At 36.0% G+C, this 19,479-nt stretch overlaps 2 protein-coding genes across 2 annotated transcripts in view; both read right to left on the bottom strand.

The window, feature by feature from the left end:
* Positions 1–3,729, bottom strand: part of LOC135687975 (uncharacterized) — a 12,710-nt gene extending 8,981 nt beyond the window's left edge. The window contains exons 1-3 of the mRNA XM_065204628.2: positions 1,927–3,729; positions 1,447–1,504; positions 656–893 (exon numbers count right to left, since the gene is read on the bottom strand). Coding sequence (XP_065060700.2) covers positions 656–893; positions 1,447–1,494 — 286 coding nt within the window. The 5' untranslated portion in view covers positions 1,495–1,504; positions 1,927–3,729. The remainder of the gene's footprint in view (positions 1–655; positions 894–1,446; positions 1,505–1,926) is intronic.
* LOC135687974 (protein mono-ADP-ribosyltransferase PARP12) lies at positions 3,730–19,479 on the bottom strand. Its single transcript, XM_065204627.2, has 5 exons — positions 18,041–19,479; positions 8,635–8,859; positions 7,836–7,974; positions 7,304–7,525; positions 3,730–6,750 (listed from the first exon to the last, which is right to left on the bottom strand). Exons 1-5 carry the CDS (start codon positions 19,329–19,331, stop codon positions 6,363–6,365), a joined length of 2,265 nt encoding a protein of 754 aa, XP_065060699.2. The 5' UTR covers positions 19,332–19,479; the 3' UTR covers positions 3,730–6,362.

Here is a 19,479-nt window from a genome sequence, read left to right as displayed (position 1 = left end):
AGGTTCAGGCAAGAAAGGAAGGACAAGGAAGGTTTAAAAATTAAGCAGGACAGCTAACTCTAACTGAGGGCAGGGCTTGTAAAACTCCTTCTTTTAATTTTTTTCACTTTTTATTTTCTGTAATTATCATTAACTAATCTATCTTTCAACAATCATAAAGAAAGGGTTGGGCTTGTTCAAGGATTTGAGGATTTAGGTTCTGGAAGGAGGAAGGGTAGGTTAGAACAAAGCTATAAGAACTAAGGATGTGATAATATAGGATAGGACAAGATATAATTGAAGAGGGTAAGGTAGGATAGGATATGATAGGATAGGATAGGGCACACAAGGTTAGGATAATTAGGGGTAGGATAACATCACATGGTACAAGGCAGGATAGAAAATGTAAATACCAACAAGGATAGAACAACATAGGGTAGCACAATCTAGGATAGAACAAGGCAGGAAAAGAAAATATGGGATAGGATGGTCTAAGGTTTAACAAGATAGGCTATTATGAGAGTAGGATCGGGTGATAATAACTAAGACAGGACAGGGCAAGATGAGTGACCTTTATTCTATAAAAAGGATCAGCAATATCTTTATGAGTTCACAAACAGGATAAAAATATGACATATGTTTGATAAATTGTGAGAATTGAAGATTGAAGGCATACCTTTATTCATTTCACAAACCCACTTTTCATTTTCTACCTCATCTATATCAATTACATAATCAATTCTTCTCCATTTTTGGCACTCAGGATTGTCACACTGCACCCACTGTGATCGTCCAATTGATCTCTTTTCACCAATAATGCAGTGTTCAGAGTCCTCCTTGTTATCATCATCACTATCCGACAATAATGATTGCTTCTGCCTTACTTCAAATGACTTCCTGCTGTATCGCTTTTTCTGCAAATTTGGTAACATTGAGAAAATACTTCAGATAAAAGATAATGAGGATCAAAATGCCATGGCAGAAATATTGAAGCTCCCGTATAAATTGAGAAGCTCTTGAGACTAAACAGACAAACAGGAATATTTTAAAAACTGCTAAGAATTCTGTTTTGAAGGATGAATAGGGCCATAAGGTCAGGGCTGATGAAAAGGGGGGCAAAGGGGGCAAATTCCCCAGAGCCTTGAGGTCAAAAGTAACAAAATTATGCTTGAAAAAAGATTTTTTTTAAAAATGAACATAAGAAATTAAGCTTATCTAAAGGGTGCAGTCAAAACAATTTTCTGGTTGCTTTACTAGCAAGGAGCCTCCTCTTCCAGTTTTACCCCAGGGCCTCTGAAACCGCTTGGCAGCCTTGCACAAACCCTTGCACTTGGCAGCCTTTATAGTAAGAAAAAATGTTAATGACTGACAACCAAACTTTTATAATCTATAGCTCCTTCATTTTGAAGTTCAAACCACAGATATTGTGAGATAGAATAGAATATAAATGACAGAACAAAAATCTACCATGCATTCATCTTCATTATCAGGTGAAGAATCATTCTCCATTGCCATTTTACAAAACCTATGAAAAATTAAAGAGTTAATTACTGTCTTTTTGCACGTTAAATGTAATTCATCTGGAAGCAAATTTTTAGAAGGCTTAGAACAAGACTAATACCACTCAAAATATCGTAATTTTAGAACAATCAATAATAATATGGAAAAATACTTAGGGTTAAATATTTTACTTAGGAAAATTATTTACTTAGGCAATTCTTTGCAATAGCAACTTAACGTACTCTTTCATACTGAAAAGTAAAACTGATTATTGCGGAAAAAATTTCAACAGCCTACCTAACTCGAAGTCATTAACGGATAAAAATGTATAGGCCTAAACAGGAAATAAACCATTTCAATGAAATTTTGAAACCATAGATATAGTATCCTGGTATACTTAAACTTTGCAGCAACTGGAAATCTCAGAATAAGTAGAGCATCTATTACCTGAAATTTTGATATAACTCTGGCACTTTGTTCTTTTTCGTCTCCTTTTATTTGGTTTCTTCTTGAGGAGAGACCGCTCGTTTAGACTTGCTGACGCCATTTCAACTTTCCAATTTCCCGCGCAAAATGGACCTGGGGCGAGCGAAACTGTTCATGGACCTTATAAAGAAAAGAGGCTCGTTTCATTTTTAAAGGTTGATGACCCTCCTGTAGTTGGGGCCTAGACTAATTTTCTATACAAATATTGTTTGTAAAAATATTCGAGCACGGAATCATCCAATTTCAAGAATATTTCAAGATTACTGCCTAGCTCCAGCCAGTGGTGTAGTGCTATCAAAATAACAAAGGGGTTCTTGCACAAAATATTGCGAAAAATAATGGCAAAAGTAGAAATTTACCAATTTTGGCATCAACAAGAGAGCTCAACCCCCTTAGCCATCAGCTCTACACCCCTGGCTCCAGCTTGCATATTTGTATCTCATTTTTTGGCAGTTGCCTATTTTGCGACTTTCATAGAAGGAATTTGCAAAACAGACATATCACGTTTCTCGAAGAGCGGGGTTTTTATTCAAGAAATCAGATTTTCAAGAAATAAGAATATTTTATTTAAGAATATACTCAGGCTCAAAGCTAAAAAATTTTAAGAAAATCGAGGCTGGAAAGTTTATGACATTTTTATAAAAAAGAAAGTGTACGCCGTTAGCAGGAGTCGACGGCGATTATCCTATCACTACAGATCTCTATATGCTTCTTGTCATGACTGGATTAAATCATTGTTAGACACAAAAGTTTCTTACATTGCAGGAGTTCAAACCTCAACTGTTTTCTGCACGTCACATAGAACATTTGGAGAACCTAAAATAGAAAACTTTATACCCAACATGTAGTGGGAAAGGTAAAAATTCTAGTACGAGTAACTTCTTCATTAAAATGTATAAACAAAGCTATTTTCTATGAGTGACCTGATGCAACCGTGTGATGCACAAAGTGCAACGTAACTTCAATGCATAAAGCTAACGTCATTGCATATTGTATGTACAATGTTAAGAAAAATTGTCCATAAAAAATAAAAAATTTTCACTACCAACATTTTCAGTTGAAACACTGTCAGTACCAAATGCTGTTTTTTTGATAATTTACAACAGGGCCTTTTTCACATACTAACAAAGAAAAAGTTGCCCCTCCAGCTCAGGTGACTTCCTGATGTTTAAAAAAATGTTCCTTGTTCTCCATTTTATGTAAATAAAGGCTTGCCCCCCCCCCTTCCTAGCTGATTTTCCTACTTTACATAAATTGTCTTCAATTTTTGGCTAGTGCAGTGTTTCTTCATGTCACTTTGAAAGTGACATGTTTCTTAAACTGAAGGATGCTTGCAGACGTTATCTAGCTCTGTCTCTGCTAATAAACATTCATAATTTCAAATGATATTAATTAGCTATCAAAGATAGGGAGTAAAATGATTAGAACAAATAACATATTGATGCTTTAAGATTAGAATATGCCTTAAGACATGATTTTTTCAAACATATGAGTAGGGGCATTGCTCCTACCCAAATAATTGATTTTACCAGTAAGAAAAGCTTTCGAGTGTTAGCTTAGCTTTAGCCATAGCTGATGTGTGTGTTTATTGTTGTTTATTCTTGTCGCATTGCGGTGTTCCTTATATACAAGTATATTTCGAGTATAACCCTGATTTTTACCTTAGAGGAGATTTCAAGTTGTTTCTGATAAGTGCCTCAACTCGTGACCCAAACCCAAACCCCATGTCTCTTCCCAAATTACATTTGTTCTCTGCTATGAAAAAATGTCGCATAAAATCGTGTTCACTATAAATCACAACTCTCTAAAATATTTATTCCATGCTACTATCAATTGTTAAACCTTTGTACAACATATTTTAAGCTTGAAAGCAGGGGCTTTATGAAGTTTTTGCCACAAAGAGGAGCTTTTTAACATTTTTGTGCTCAAAAATATTGTGAAGAAATTAATGAAGAATTTACATTAAAATCCGTTCTTGTAAATAAATTTTCAAGGACAACATACTATAATGTATCTCTTCTGTAAAAAGCAAAAGTTCACGCCCCCTCCAATAACACCCCTGCTAACAAGCATACATTGTGTACAGCCTTGTGCATATCAAAGTCAATTGCAAATATAATTTTATCGAACCGAATTAATCAAACGGGTATGGAAACAACGTTTTCACTACAAAATTAAGTACAATTATTGATAAAATTAGGAATAGAAGTCTGATTGCAAGGGAGTTACGAATTACGTTGTATTACGTAGAAAGCACTTAAAATTACTACTCAAACTAATAGCTGATAATGCCCAGTTAGAATCACATAATAAACAAAACAGTATCTGTACATAGTGTTAAGTCTACTATTGAAGATCCAATTTGCTTGAGAAGTGCTAACAGCTTATATGTGGATGAGATTCTTGGACAATTTAAGATGGGCCTAAATCCTTGATTTTGGTAAGATTTGGAGGCCCCATGCATTTCTCAGTATGATATCATGAATTTGATTGTCGCTCGTTAGTTATATGACATACGATCGTCAACAGCTTGGTAGCAGAAATCTTGTTACTTACAACCTAAGCAATTTGAAATAAAATCTTCAGCCCTTTAAATTCATTAAAACTAAAAAATTGAGCCGTCAATAGTGACAACCTGATAAAATTTAAAACTTTTGGACGTAGAACTGGTTAGAGCTCAGTGGTGTCGTGGAGGGGAGCTCAGGGGGCTCAGGGGAGCTCAGCCCCCTTGTTAAAATTCAGAGAGATTTGGGGGGGGGGCTCAGCCCTCCAAACAAGCCAGTGTATGTTATTTTGGCGAATTTATTACTTGGCACTGAGAACTGACCTTGTGTTTTGCTACTGTTTTTCCAGGAAAGAGCAACTTCCTATCAGTCTTCTTGATTCGGTCAAAATAGTTTCAATGATTTCATAACACAACAGAGAATCTACGCATATTGTGGTCTTGGGTGTGGTTTCTAGAAGTTGCCTACAGCTCAGCTCCCTTCCTAACGTTTTAGGACGGCACCCCTGCTTAGAGCTTCATAGTGAATGTTAAACATTGGATGAGTATCTATAGACGTGAAGTTGGGGTTTCTTATGGGGTCTTAAGTTAATTAATCTAAAATAACTATCAATTATTTCTTAATCAATAAACATCAAACAAAAAACTACAAATGAACTCTAAAATAACTGTACTAAGGATCTAGGCCAAAGACCGGATTGGCTTAAAAACAACAATTCAGATAAAAATAAAAATTCTCTCATTATCCAAACCTTATTTTTTGCAAATAAATCAAGCCACAATTTCCGTGCATAAGTTTTGGTGACGAATTATTATTTTCGAAAAAAAGTTTCCTAACGTAAAATGCTTGTATTAAACTTTAAACAAACATTTTTGTTTCCTGAAAAAGGAAAAATTTGACGCTCAGCAGAAACTTTGAGAGAAAAAAGCATGACTTTTTTCAGGGATAGTGTGGCGATGCACATGTTTTAGGACGCTGTGATGAATGTTATGATGCCAATCCAACTTATTGTGTTTTTCTTGGAATGAGGTCTGAGTTGAAATGGGAGCTTTTGTTTTTCCATTTGAGGGATAATATAGAGAACAAAAGCTGATCTTATGAACGTATTTAGCCTTCACCTGATTAAATTTTAACTAATTATTTAGCAATATATTCTAAAATTTATTTGTGAAAATTAACTATTTACAAATACCATACATAGGTTATATACAGTTAACGAACGAAAAGAACAAAAATATTTTGTTTTTACGTGTGCTTTAGATATCAAGGTGTTAAAAATATCATTTTTGGCGAGTTCGTTCTTCGTGTCTACAAGCTCGATGAATTATTTACCCAATGAGAATTTCGAGAAATACTTTTTTAGAGTTACGAGCTAAGGATATTGTAGCCTACAGGATTTCAGTTGACTTAAGTCTGAGAATATATTTCATGGGCTCGTTAAAAACTATGATACATTCTTTTGGTGCTATGTATAGGGTTGAAATATGTGTAGAGTAGCTTAAAAAGTTAACAATGCATTAATCATTATTATAGGCTATTGATGATGTTTAAATAAAAACATGAATGGTTTTCTATACAAACAAAACGATACTTGTAGTAACCGCTTTGGGACAGCAAGTTCACAAGAGCCATCACTGGCCCATTATGCCACAAGGGAGAGTTGATGCTTTATAATCACGATGTATTAATGGGCACATACAGTGCCCGTCTTTCAAAATTACACAAAACAGAAGATAAGACATAAAAAGCTACCTATATCAAAACTGAGTTTCTGGCAACTGAATATCTTCTTTAGAAAATATATCTTTTAAAATTTGTGTAAAATGTTTCATAAAATCGACCAGCGTTTTATGATTTCGTTTTATTATTATATAATATTGTCAACTTCAGTTTCTACATCGAGTCTCCGACTTTGAACATAATAACGAATTCTGGATAGATATGATCAGAGTCAAAGATATAATACATCGATAGATCTCTGGAAGGCGGATAACGCTCAAGAATAGCCTCGCGTTCATCAAGCCTCGCGGTGACGCAGGAATTCGTCAGCACTTTGCACAGAAACATAACAAATAGGCCAGCTTGATTTGAAATGTTATTGCGATTCGCCAGCCTTGCATCCCTCGCAAAGTATTCCTTGTTGCTGAATTCCTGACTGAGACTCACGCCAACCTCAAAACCATACTTACAAATTATTTCGGCGTTTTCGAATGTTGAAGCTCGATACAGCAATTTCTCTTCAGCTTTACCGGAGTTCATTTCTTCTAGGTTGTCTCTCTTCCTGTTAGATGAATAGCATTGTAATGCAAAAATATTAACATTACCACGGAATATATAACATGACATGATAAAAATAAGATATATAGACCAAATATATTAAATATACCGATATAAAAAATTCGTCATTTTACAATGCTTGTTGCTTTATTCTGATAAAAAAGTCTAAATAAATTGACTAAAATAGTTTAGACGAAAAAAATTATCATTAGAGCTGCAGTCCCCAGTAATAGTATTTTTAAGTATGGTATTATTAAATTTAATTTTAGAAATTTTCACAAACGACCAAAAAGCTTTAAAAGACAGTCAAGAAATACCTCTAGTACATGTGCAAAATTACTTGAAAAATCATTGATAAATAAAGCATTTAAAGATTTCGTAAAAATTGCAGTTATTTTTTACTTGGTTCAAAGAGTTTAAAACCAAGAACAAATGACAGTAATTTAAACCAATAACAGGAATGACAGTAATGGTAAAATTATGACGTCATCTGTTAAGAATTCAGTTACCAAATAATGCTGTATGTCCTGGTAAAGGTACAACAAAGTACAACTCACATAGCATATGTCATCCAAAGACGCGTGTTTTGGACGGCCATAATGTTAGAAATGTGAACATTTCCAAAACTATCCTTGAAGTCCATAAACACTGTCATGTATTCTTTTGTCTTTTGGTTTAGCTCGAGCAGTTCACATTGGTTTACTGGGAGTCCTGGCAACGAAGCTGTTTTCCAGTAACTTGGAAAAAACGACTTTTCTGCAAATGGCTCTTCCTCAATCCTACATAAAAGGCAGATACTGAAAATCTGTAATGTACTTTGACAAAAACTTGGGCAAAATGACATTCAACTGTCTCTGATTATCTTGAAATGCCAAAAAAGTAACTTCAGTCAAGATACGTTCATATTTTTGTAAAGTACATGGCAAAATCTTGCAACAGTATGTCTATCATACTAATAGGTTTTCCTGCATAAAAAGTTCGTGTATTGCAAGCCATGAATATTTGGGCCTATTTGCATATAGCCTGGATCTTCTACTCAAAAATTTAGATGGGATCAATGCAGTGACAGTCCAGTAAAAGTAAACTAACCTTTTAAACGAATAACCAAAGGGCTGTGGCCTCCTACGAACACGGGTAATTTCTCTTGTTTCTATATTTTCTTGTGTAAACTTTTCAAAATCGATGACAAAATTGGTCGCTCCACGTTGGTATTGAAAATTCTTTCGTCCTACAGAAAGAAAAATTGTATCAATGCTCTAAAAATCTTAGCTTCAACTATGTTCTTTGAATGCTATCATGTCAACTTTTTTTGAAAATCACTTTATTCAACTTTTATTCTCCTCGTGTAATTTGTCCAAACTTTAGATTCTCTTAACAGCTATATATAAAATACTCAATAGAATTATCACTTTAGAATGTACTCTTTTAATGTTGAAAAATACAGGGGTGCTAGAGCCCCAAACTCTTTAAGACTGGTAAAAAAATTTTTTAACATGTTTGAAAATAGCATGTGTCGATAAAATTGAGATAGAATTATTCTTGTTTATGTCTGCTTTAGAAATGTTAATGTCGACCCTCGCGGACGACCGAATACAGGTATGCTAAACGACCGCTGTATCATTATGCTCGGTATATTAGCAAGTTTAATAGTCAAACTTTTTCATAATTTTATCAGTTTTAACTAGTTCTCTTATTCAGAGCGAAGATCAGAGTAGCAAATTTGATAGACTAAAGCGTGTAATCTACAATAAGGAACTGTCTACCCTAACCCCATCGATATCTTTGCATTTTGGAAAAATTATGAGCGTCAGGTTTAAGCAATCTTTTGTCAACTAACGCCATAGGCCAATTTTCATGCATGGCCAAATATGCAGTGACTTTGACTTACTAGGATCTGAGAATGCCATCTCTATAGCCATGCTATTATCTTTATGGGTAGATATGGCTGAAAATGACATGAAATCTTCATTGTAACACCTCCAATTATTGCATTCGTCCAAATAATACCAGTTCCATATTGTATGGGTGATATCTTTGCAGTCAATGTTTCTTAGAAGCGAAGGCGTTGATAATCTTCTTATCTGAACAACAACTGGTGGTGCATTACCAGACTCTGAAATTTAACCAGATATTGTATAAGATACATCAGATCCTGAACTAATAAAGACTATACCCAACTAATACTACTGGTAGTGTACCTGCAAAAGTCTTCGTGCTGGTGCTTAAAAAAGCAGCGTGCTTGTAGCATTGTTATCAAGATGATCAGATTTCTCAGAAGAAAGGAGAAAAAACGAGGGGTAGCTGGGATAAAAATGAAAAAAAGAGAAAATAAGCTGACTAGAGAGGTAAAAGTAGGGAAATGTATAAATTGAGAGTACAGAAGAGCAAAGAGAATGGAATTTTTGAAAGGAAAGGGGAGAAAGAGCATGATCAAAGTAAAATTCTCAAAAGTTTCTTCTGCTCATCAGGCAGAATGTTTGTATCAAGAACCAGAGCCTATTGATTTTAGTAGCTTTACTCTAGTGTATACACAAGCAATTCATCCTCTTTCTTCATTACATAATTCAAAGCACTTAATTGCTGTATATCTTTGCATCGCACCTCATTTAAGGCTGCAGGTAAATTCTACCAAATAAAGCGTCTTCTGCGGTTAGTGGTCACTATTTGGATCGAGTCTCAAAATTGGCACCAGTAAACTAAATATAAATTTCTACAAACAGCTATGTACACGCCAGGGCATACAGGAAGTAAATTCATTTTCATCTCACATATTAGAAAACATATCAAATGTGGTATGGTCAGCAACTGTTTTAGAGACTGCGGGGTGCAGGGCCAAAAACATCTGCGAGGCCCTTGTTCTTTACAATTTCCGTTTTTATTTTAGGTTTGGGGCCCCTTTTGGCTACCACATGCGCGGAGCCTGGCGCCATGGCCCCCCCCCTGAACTACCTTAAAACCGCCACTGGGTATGGTTATTTTTAGTTATGTGAAACTGTTTGTTGCAGGTGCCAACATGACATTTTCAAGATATCTGCCTTATTTTGACATGGTAATTTGTGGGTGTATAGTCTAGTTCATTACTAATTGCTCAAAAACATGTCAAGGTGCTCTAAACTTCTTCTGCCCCTCAACATTTTTAGTGCTTTTTTACATCTTTGTACTCAAAAGCTTCTATAGCCTTTTTTCTTGAACTGAAGTGTATCAGCAAAAGTTGAATTTCAGATGTAAAATGGAATTGCTGTTGCATTGGATCAGTTTGAGGTCATGTTGACCTGTCGATAAAAAAATTGGCTGAGCCATTGCATAATTTTGTTGTTATTTTAAAGATTTTGCTCCAACGAGCCTGGGCCTCCAACAGCGAACAAGGTCATGTCCCTCAAATTCATCATTTAAAAAGTAACTTAGGTACATAACCATATTTAGAGTGACAAATCTATCCGTGTAGTCTGACGTTTTTATATAAAGAAGGGAAGATCATTGCTTGCATGTTTCAATTTCTATCCTAAAGATATGATCCTATCTTGGTGATTTTCATTTTATTTGTGAAGGAGGTTAGGGCTAAAAAAGCAAAGTGATGTGCATGTTCTTAACAGGCACGTAAATAATAGGGGGCGTGGGGCGTGACGCCCCCGCCCCCAAGGTTAGAAAATCCAATTGTAGTTGGAAAGCTTTAAAGTTCACTTGGAATTTTTTCTAACTATTTTGAGCAAATATGTGAATTTTATAGCTTAGGATTTTGGGACTTTCAGTGTAAAAATTTTAGATCTTATCAAAATTCAAACTCTGGAGTAGGCACATCTTCTAATCGTTTTTAATTGCAAAGACCTGTCTCCACTGGATCTCAAATTGCAACATTGCATCGTTTGTTTCCTTTTTGACAGGGGTTTAAATTGCATTAAATTATTTTGAACAGGCAAGTTTAATTTCTGGATAAGAAGTTTAAATTTTACCATCGGTTTTGATTGAGCCTGAGGTTTTAAAAAATCATTCCCTGTATTGATCAGAACAATTGAAAGTGGGAATTTTTTAAGAAACAACGAGTAGCCAATTCAATTGAAAATAGAAAAAATCTTTCATTGCTAGAAATTCTCAACGCTTCTTAACGAGTGTATGCTAAGCTCCCCCTGCACTTTGTAGACCTCCTTGAATCTTATCATAAATTGCTATGATAATGCTAATGAGAAGCCACAAAACATTTATCAAAGAAGCTGCAGCAGATGTATGATCAAAGATGCCCTCAGATCACCCTTTTAAGTTCCAAAAAACAAAGGACATTTAGCCCTTTGAAAATTGTAAAAATTTCCTTCGAGCAAGAACAAAAGATGAAATGGTCAATTCCTTGATGCTTCTATATTGTTAAATAGATATTTTATATAAAACTGATCTGCAGCAAAAAGATGGGCAAAGCAAAAATGAACAGAATTGCTGTTAATTGACTTGAAAGAATATTACTTTTTATCATTAAACATCTAAAGATCTAGAATGGTATGGCTTTGATGTTGCTTTATATCTTACGTAAAGATTAAATGTTCATGTAACGTTAATCAAAATTAAGAGATTTCCTTTATTTTCTTTAGTGTTTTTATGCTTAAGACTAATTATTATAAGTAAAATGTTAATAATTATACAGAACCTAAAAATCTGGAATAAGGCTATTTCCAAATCAATTTAGTAAGTACAGAAGATTAACGGGTCGAAGAAAAAATTCATCAGGTAAAGTTGGAATTTTCAACCTTCCACGACCCCCCAAAATTAGCCACTTATTTACTTCCCTGCCTAGGAAAGGTTTACGGCCTCGCCTTGATTGTCTGAAATAAACTCATTTCAGGAAATTTCAGGAAAATGAACCTTTAGGCAAAGAATTGAAACTGCCAAGCAAAAGGAAGTTGGAGGAGCTTCAAAAATGAGAAATCATAGCATACACCAATTTTCATCACAATGTTTTTATTCAGAAACACCAAATTTCTGTGAATTTCTAGCTGTATTATATTTTCTTTTCTTTTACTGCCGAATATTGCCAAAATGATCAGCATTCAAAGAAAAGGACATCAGTTCATAGCTACAAATGGATCCATTTGAGATTTAATAAGTTGCCTGATGATCTCATTACATAGGAAACTCCAAGAAATAACTCAAAACCGTCCTGTTTTATACACTAAAAGCAAGGGTGCCTGTACAAGATTAGGGCAGGAGGGGAAGCGCTGGTACTTGGGGCAAGCAGTAGAGTTTTTCCACTACATAATCAATTATGTGTGAGGGATAGGGGTGGGGTTGTGATGCAAAATGAAATATTGGCATGGATCTGTCCCAACTATATAGCTGGGATTTTGGCAATGAAAGGCTCTAAACATAGGTATAATGTTGACAAGTCTCTCCATGCAAGTGGATATTCAATTGCCTTTTTATTATCCAGAGTCTTTGGTTTTACGAAAATCATTGCAAATATAAATGGGCTGGCTGTAAGACTTTGATTGTCCGCTTAACCCCAATATTCCATGGTTGCAGAATTGAATCATTGAGAGTGTAAAAAAGAATATGATAACCAGAAAAATCAAATATGAATCAAATAATTGTTTGGATCAGAGTTTTTCTTTATATTAAGAAGTAAAATCAGCATAGAAGTTCCCGTTCTGGCAATGGACAAAAAAGTCAGTATCTTATAAGATGCAGTTGGTTTTTTAGATCATTATCGTCTTGTGAAGAAGAATTTTCCATTATCAAAGACCGACAGTAAAAACATAACGAAAGTGGCTAAACTAGTCATCAATTATCTACGAGATTCTATAATCTTTTCTTAGGAGTTAATATTTTAAGGCACGGCTTGCCCCCTCTGCCCCTCTTGGAAGAGGGCAGGATGGGCAGCTGTCCCTGTAGCCCCTCCAGGGTAGGCGCCCCTGACTAAAAGCATATTTAGCTCCGTCTATACGGCATCGAAATCTTTATGACAGACGGATATACAATAATGTATCTTTAAAACTTTATAGCTATAAAGTGAGGCTTCTTCAGATATCAAAGTCATGAAGGGGAGGATGTCATTTGCCGCACAAAACCCTGCTATCTTTAAGCGAGCAAAAGATGACCACTTCGTTAAATCAAGATATTTTTCTTCTATTCTTCTCAGGTATTCTGCCTTTTTTGCAGATAGCTGTAATACTAATGGAAGTGGCGGGTGCAAACTTTATGAAAGGTAAGTTGCATGGCTTCGTTGCAATGAACAGAGAATGACACGATTCTAAAAAGCTTGTTCAATCCATGGGGGCCTACCGTGTGCCTGCAACGAAGATATGCCTGCAAATGACCCTGCCCTGGAATCAATGCAGTCGGAACCAAATTCACATAGTGGGGGTTGTCCATTGTTTTCCTTCTCATAGACAAAACATACTACAGTTGACAGCACCCAGCCCCACAGCCCCCCAACCCCCACAGCCAAAACAATATTTGCAATAACGTTTTGAAAGTGATAACGCTGGAGATTCGTTAATTGTACCACAGGCAGATTGGCACCTTTTCTCATCAAAGCTGAAGCTACTGCTCATAAGGATTATAAATGATGAAATTGCTAATCTAAATCTAAACTAGAAGTAACGATACGTTATGAAATGCATGCGCTTGAGGAAAGGAAAAAAGTTGTATGATGGCGGTACACAAAAGTGGACAAAGACAAACACAAGAAGTACTTGTATATCACCAGGATATCAACAATAACAGAACAAAACAGCTTAGTAACACAACTAACAGTGAAAAAGTATTAGCAACATCAAATGAGCTCCCGTTTTTGCTATCATTACGAATAGATTTCTATCAAAGCTGCCAAACTCCAGGTGTAGAGACAAAGTATATTTTGAGGATTTTAGGAATTTTTGCCTGTAATAGAACAGAAGCTTTCAAAATTCTCATGCTTTATATAGAAGGCTAGGTTCGCCATATGAATAAATTTATTCGCCACATGCACAAGCAAAAGACTAGGTTTCGGAAGTTTTCCAAAGTTAGGCACCGCGGAGCAGGGGAAGTGGGCTTTAGCCCACTTTTTGTAAAAAAAAATTTGCAGTCCCTAAACATTTTTAAACAAAATGAGTTTATTGATCTGATGGCGAATATTTGGTTTGTTCTTTTTTATGACTTGTTTTTTAATGTTTTTTATTTTAAGGAAAAATTTATAAATTTTACAGAAAAGCGACCATAATGAAGAACCTAAAATGGTATGGATAGGCCTAATTGTAAACAAACCGGTGAAGTAAAATTTATCCATCACCACTTATATCCGTAGAAATACTGGAGGCATCGGTTTAACTTCCAACCCTATTAAAAGACTACCTTTTCTTATCAGTCTGTCAATCTTTACACCTAAAAAACGCACGAAATAACCAGCCTAGTAGCGAGATGCAATATAACGCCATACACTGAGTCACTTGCCGTGCAATGCGGAAATCGATAGGCTTCACTGCCTCCCTAATCAGTGATGTACGATTCATTGCTTTAAAATGTCAACCTGTTCCCAAAAGACAATGGAAATTTTGCTGACGTTGCACTAAAATCTCAAACTTTGTCAAGATTAGGAGGCATGCTGTCGCATGCAATTATAGGAATCTAAAAGACATGCTAATTTGAATTGGGGGACAATGATCTTCTGGTTGGGGAGGGCAATGCTCTATGTATTCTGGCTCTTCAAGTGGTAGCCAATTTTATGTGTATTGTAGGTGAAGAAATGATGGAATATACTGCTCAAGAAAACATCCTTCAAACTAATGGAAACATAGGCAGTGCTTATTTTGATGTAACCTATGTACAGCTAAGTTGGCAGACTTCATGACTTTTTCTTTTACAAACTCTTCATAAATTTTTGCAAGTACATTCTGTTCACCCTTAACGAATTTTACAATCTTGCATATAGTTGTAGCTTTGTATAATATTGTGATTAACAATGCTGGGGTAAGTCTGCGATGGGTTGGTCTGCGATGGGGTTCAATGATCCTCTTGCCAGCATATCACTGAACAAAATTGTCTATACCAGCTCAATTTTATAGAAAGTGTTAAATAAATAGCTCGTCAACAAAGAGGAGACGAGTTACACTTTTTTTAAGAACAATTTTATAAGAACACGAGTCTCAAAATTGGTCAAAAGTTATAAACAAATTAAGAACAAGGTGAGGCTGAGCTATTGTAAAATGCAATTTTGAACAACGCATTATCTCAAAAACGAGGAGTTTTATTCATGCAAGTGTGCTTTTTTGGTGAATATTCAAACTTGTTGCAAATGAAGGTTGTCATACTCATTTAATTGGCAAATGAGGCCTGAACCCTCCCTAGAGCGAAAAAGCTAGCAAGTAGCAATCGCACTGCTTACACCCCATTAATCAAGAACAATATAAGAACAATCCAGCCTCAGATTTTCGAAAAAAATAAGAACAGTCAGCCTGAACTTAAGTTCACTGGTTCTTATATAAGGAAAGGGTGTATATGCTTCTGTTGGAGGACACAAAAGCTTTTGAAAACAAGTTGGACATGACCAAAGTCTTATAATATAGATATTATAACATTTTTGGGACCCCTTTTGATGAAAGATCTTTAGTGAACTAAGGTGCCCTAAACGACACTGGAGGGAATTGTTGTTTACAGTGCACGAAAAAATTGTTTGGCTATCGTTAAAAACCAAATAGCTTGAAAGGCAGATTCCTAGTTTCACGCTACTGTTGCCTGGTTTTGCAAAATTTCCACCTGTCGATTAAGAAACTCAATAACTAAACAACATAGGTAAACTATTCAAATGTAAATTATAAGTTTGCTGGTTGTTATTCACTTACAAATATGACCTCGCTGTAAACAAATGCCAAGCCGAAAACTGATTTTCTTTTTATGACAAAACGAACTATTTGGGGTACAAATGTTACACGAAATTGCAGAAACTGTTAGCAGGCATGAAAAACCTGGTTAATTGAAAATTGTACCTCTACCTGACCAAGTAGAGACGAAAAATGATTAATATTACGAAGCAATTATCAATGTTAGTATGAAGCCGAGAAACTCGCCCAAAATGTTTGATTTCGAGCGCGTTCATATGAAAAAAGGCTGAGCCCAATACTGCGGTACCCCTTGGCGGAAGCACGCAAAATTGAAAACAGTGATGGGTAGATCGCAAATATGGGTGTAATGAAATTCCAACCAAAACTTTGTGTCAGATATTCTAAATAAGGAAAACCTTTGATATTTCAAATGGCAATAACTTGAGATTACTTGAGACTGAAGACATTTTTAATATATACAAAAACCCTAGAGAAGTTCACACTGTAGCACGTCAAAACATGCAAGAACGCCTGGATCATTATCAATTTGTTTTACCATATTCTATTTGATATTCTAACTCGTGCACCAGTAGCTTTATACGAAGCAATAGGGGAATTTATCAAAACATCAAATCTAAATTCACCATAATTCAAGGAGAGTATTTTCCTTTCTTTTCAAGTATCTGACAAATTGGCCAGATGGCTATTGTAGAAGAAATTATTAGGGCTAAGGGAAGCAGAGACTATAGGTCGTTTTTTAGGACTTCAGGATTTATGGTGTCACTTATGGAAAAGTCTCAGAGATATTTATGGGGTCACTTAAGCTATTTTTGGAAAAGTTTCAGAGAAAGGCTCTTGAATTTTTTTTTCCGAATTGATAGGTTCACTAGATCTAGAATTGTCCTTCTGTTCAGGATGGGTCAAAAAAGTTTGAACATTTATGTTGCTAGCTTGCAGCTAACTGACTTTTCGACATTTTGAAGCCTGTTTTCTTAGAACAAAATCCATGTCTGATGTCGCAGGCGCAAATGTTAAAATAACATATACAACAGGAACACTGCCCAAAAATGCATAACCAAGCTACAATCAGCTATTTTGACAACTTTCCCTGGCAGTTTGGGATGAATCCTCCTTCGGACCGAATCCCAGTTTGATTTAAACCACACACAACACCCATAATTGTTATAAGACTAGGAATCAAATTTTTTAAACACATTCTTTATCTTACACCAATATGGAGGTTTAGAAAAATGTTTTGGCCTACTGAGTTCTGGCCTTGGATCAGGCGCGAAGCGAAAAACAAATTTCAAAAGGGTACAGAAACAATTTTTGCAAAAAGGTTACAGGGTGACAAAAAATTTTCCCCTTACCTCCCTTCTCCCTTTGGCGACGCCCCTGGCTTTGAATTCGTCTACAACATATAGATGTTCATTGAAATTGTTCTACTGAGCCTTATTTCAACGTTAGTTCCATTGAGCAGTGGTTATTCTCCACAATTTCTTTATTACAAGAGACATATTTGTTTTCATTCCCGATATTTCAAATCCTCACATAATGCTTACAGATCGTTTTTGGTCCAAAAATGCATAAAAGCATGACCTGAATTAACCATTCCCTATGACAATTTATATTTCAAATAGATATATATCTCTCTAATGGTCACGTGATATGACCTTGGGGGCTTAAACCACAGAATTCTGCTTGAACATCACATTGATCCCTCGTGATCGTCTCAAAAATGATCGGTTCAGTGACTGAGACTCGGAACAAATAATCACCACGGAGCACATGAAATGAGCCTCATTCGCTAGAAAAGGCATGTGACGAAAATCTAACGCATACCTAAATCATTTGGGGGCCCAAGTGGCGACGACCCAGGAACTTACAGGGTAACTGTTCCATAAAGGCTGTACAAGCTATAGTTGAAATAGGAGGTACAGCATGAATTTTCAGCCGTTCCCAATGTTATATTCATATGCGTTCTAACCAGGCTTTTAGAAAATCACGCTTTCAAACTCCAATTAAAAAGCGGGTAGATGGAAAAACATTCTGAGATGATTATTTTGCAAATTTTCAGGCAAAATTTTGAAGGAAGCTCTGGGCATGAGTTATAGACCTCTTTAATGGCAACTCATCCGTTCTCCTTGGGTGTTCAGATGACCATGCTGAGGCCAGGGATCCTTATTTAATATAGATTCTAAGTATTTTAGGGTTTTGCCTACGTAGATAGAACAGACAGCTGTATTGTCAAAGTTACTCTTTGTTATAGGGAGGTGTCCATCAGACGGTTTACAAGGTTTCGACTGCAGCCAAGAGATTTGGACAGATTTATTTGCCCAAAAGGGAGGTTCAAATCACAGAATGTGGATTTTTTTAGTATGTTCATCCATCCATGCAACACAAAGACGAGGGTTATGGAGTGTGGGCGTTTTTACCATGATCATAAATACTTTAGATATATCTTGTGTTTCGATAACAAGATGATTATCCATGGTAGCAACAAACAAATCTTACCTTTTTCTGGAAAAGGTAGCTCATTTTGCTGAATTCCGACTTGCTGAGAGAATTTGAAAACAAACTTATGCTTATTTTCCAGAAACACCACAACATCGTCTGCACCGACATCAACATACTTGGCCTCAATTTTGATGTTTTCACATTCGCCGACATCTTTCCAACTAACCCCATCAGTTGAGTACTCCCACCAAAAGGGTGATCTGTGATGCACTTTGGGGCAGTGGATGACACGGCAAATACCACGAACGCCATTTTCGCATATAAATAACTCGCCGCTTGACTGTATTCCATTAGCGGGCTCAGACATCTTCCTATAAACATCCTTTTCTTTGGCACAAGTCCTTGTAACATCCATAATATCGAGTGAATGTGCTCGAGGTTTCCTAAATTCTTGTTTTAAATTTGTTATGTTAAGAAAAGCCCGTGGGTTTAAGTTCTTAGAAGACATATTTTGGTGATTGTCTGATAGTATTTCATCATCGATGATATGTTTATTTTGGCCTACCTTCTTTCGTAAGTATGACAATGCGTTGGTTTCGTCAATGTTGTATCGCGATAGAAGTTTACGTGAGTGATCATTAAAAAAATTGTGTTTTCGTATACATTTTGGCCCAAACTTACAAGTGCCTTCTTCGGCAAAAAACCTGCAGATGTGCAAAAATGGGCATTGCTCATCCCTGCTGCACCCAATGGCTACATTGTAGTACTTGCAAATTTCCATTTGTTTTGGTAGACTGGACTCGTCCACTGAATCGTCGAGAGCAAACTGAACATTCCTGCATAGAAAATCCTTTAACTGCAAGTGTGTTAGCCCATCTAGGCAGTGTTTTTGAAGAATCTCCTGGGTGTGTGGATCGTGGAATTGGTGCGGCTTTTTGCACTTTGAACCAAACGTGCACTTCCCTTTAACGAAATGCCTACACACATGTAGCTTCTCGCAGTCTTTATCACTACATCCTTGCTTGCTATCGAAGACTTTACAAAACTCGATGTCAACCACTGGTTTGATGACATCTGGCCCGTTAGGTAATTCCTTAGAAATCATAAAAAGATCCTGATGCTTATTGATGAGAGACTTGACCCCTTTAGTATTTTCTTCATTTATAACTGCTCTTCTTTCTTTGAGAGATATCAATTTTAAAGCTTCGTTCATGGTCACCTGATCCTCATTTGCTGCCATATACGAATATATACGTTTCACAACATTCGCCTCGATGATATGTCTTTTGCTGTAACCTCCAGAAAACCCAGTGTGACTCCCTTCTCCATTCAGCGATCTGAAAGCCATTCAGTTTTCCGCTTTCCTGTTAGCAGACAAAGCATACCTAACCGCTATAATGGATATCTTTCTGGCATAACTGAAGCAGTTCAATAAATAACGGCCTATTTATTCAGTCCAAATAGAAGGAACTGCCTGTCAATCAAACACAATGGCT

Source organism: Rhopilema esculentum, chromosome 19 (genome assembly GCF_057945365.1).
Source record: "Rhopilema esculentum isolate cy_ngs chromosome 19, ASM5794536v1, whole genome shotgun sequence".
NCBI classification, from domain to species: domain Eukaryota; kingdom Metazoa; phylum Cnidaria; class Scyphozoa; order Rhizostomeae; family Rhizostomatidae; genus Rhopilema; species Rhopilema esculentum.
Note: the sequence above shows the minus strand (reverse complement) of the source record. Positions and strands in the feature narration are given on the sequence as shown.

What these genes read in the sequence shown, in the direction of transcription:
- LOC135687974 (XM_065204627.2), bottom strand. Translation starts at nt 19,331, where the DNA reads ATGGCTTTCAGATCGCTGAATGGAGAAGGGAGTCACACTGGGTTTTCT. An exon ending in GCTACCTTTTCCAGAAAAAG is followed by an intron (nt 8,860 to 18,040) that starts GTAAGATTTGTT and finishes GTTAAATTTCAG; the next exon opens with AGTCTGGTAATGCACCACCA. An exon ending in CTTTGGATGACATATGCTAT is followed by an intron (nt 6,751 to 7,303) that starts GTGAGTTGTACT and finishes TTCATCTAACAG; the next exon opens with GAAGAGAGACAACCTAGAAG.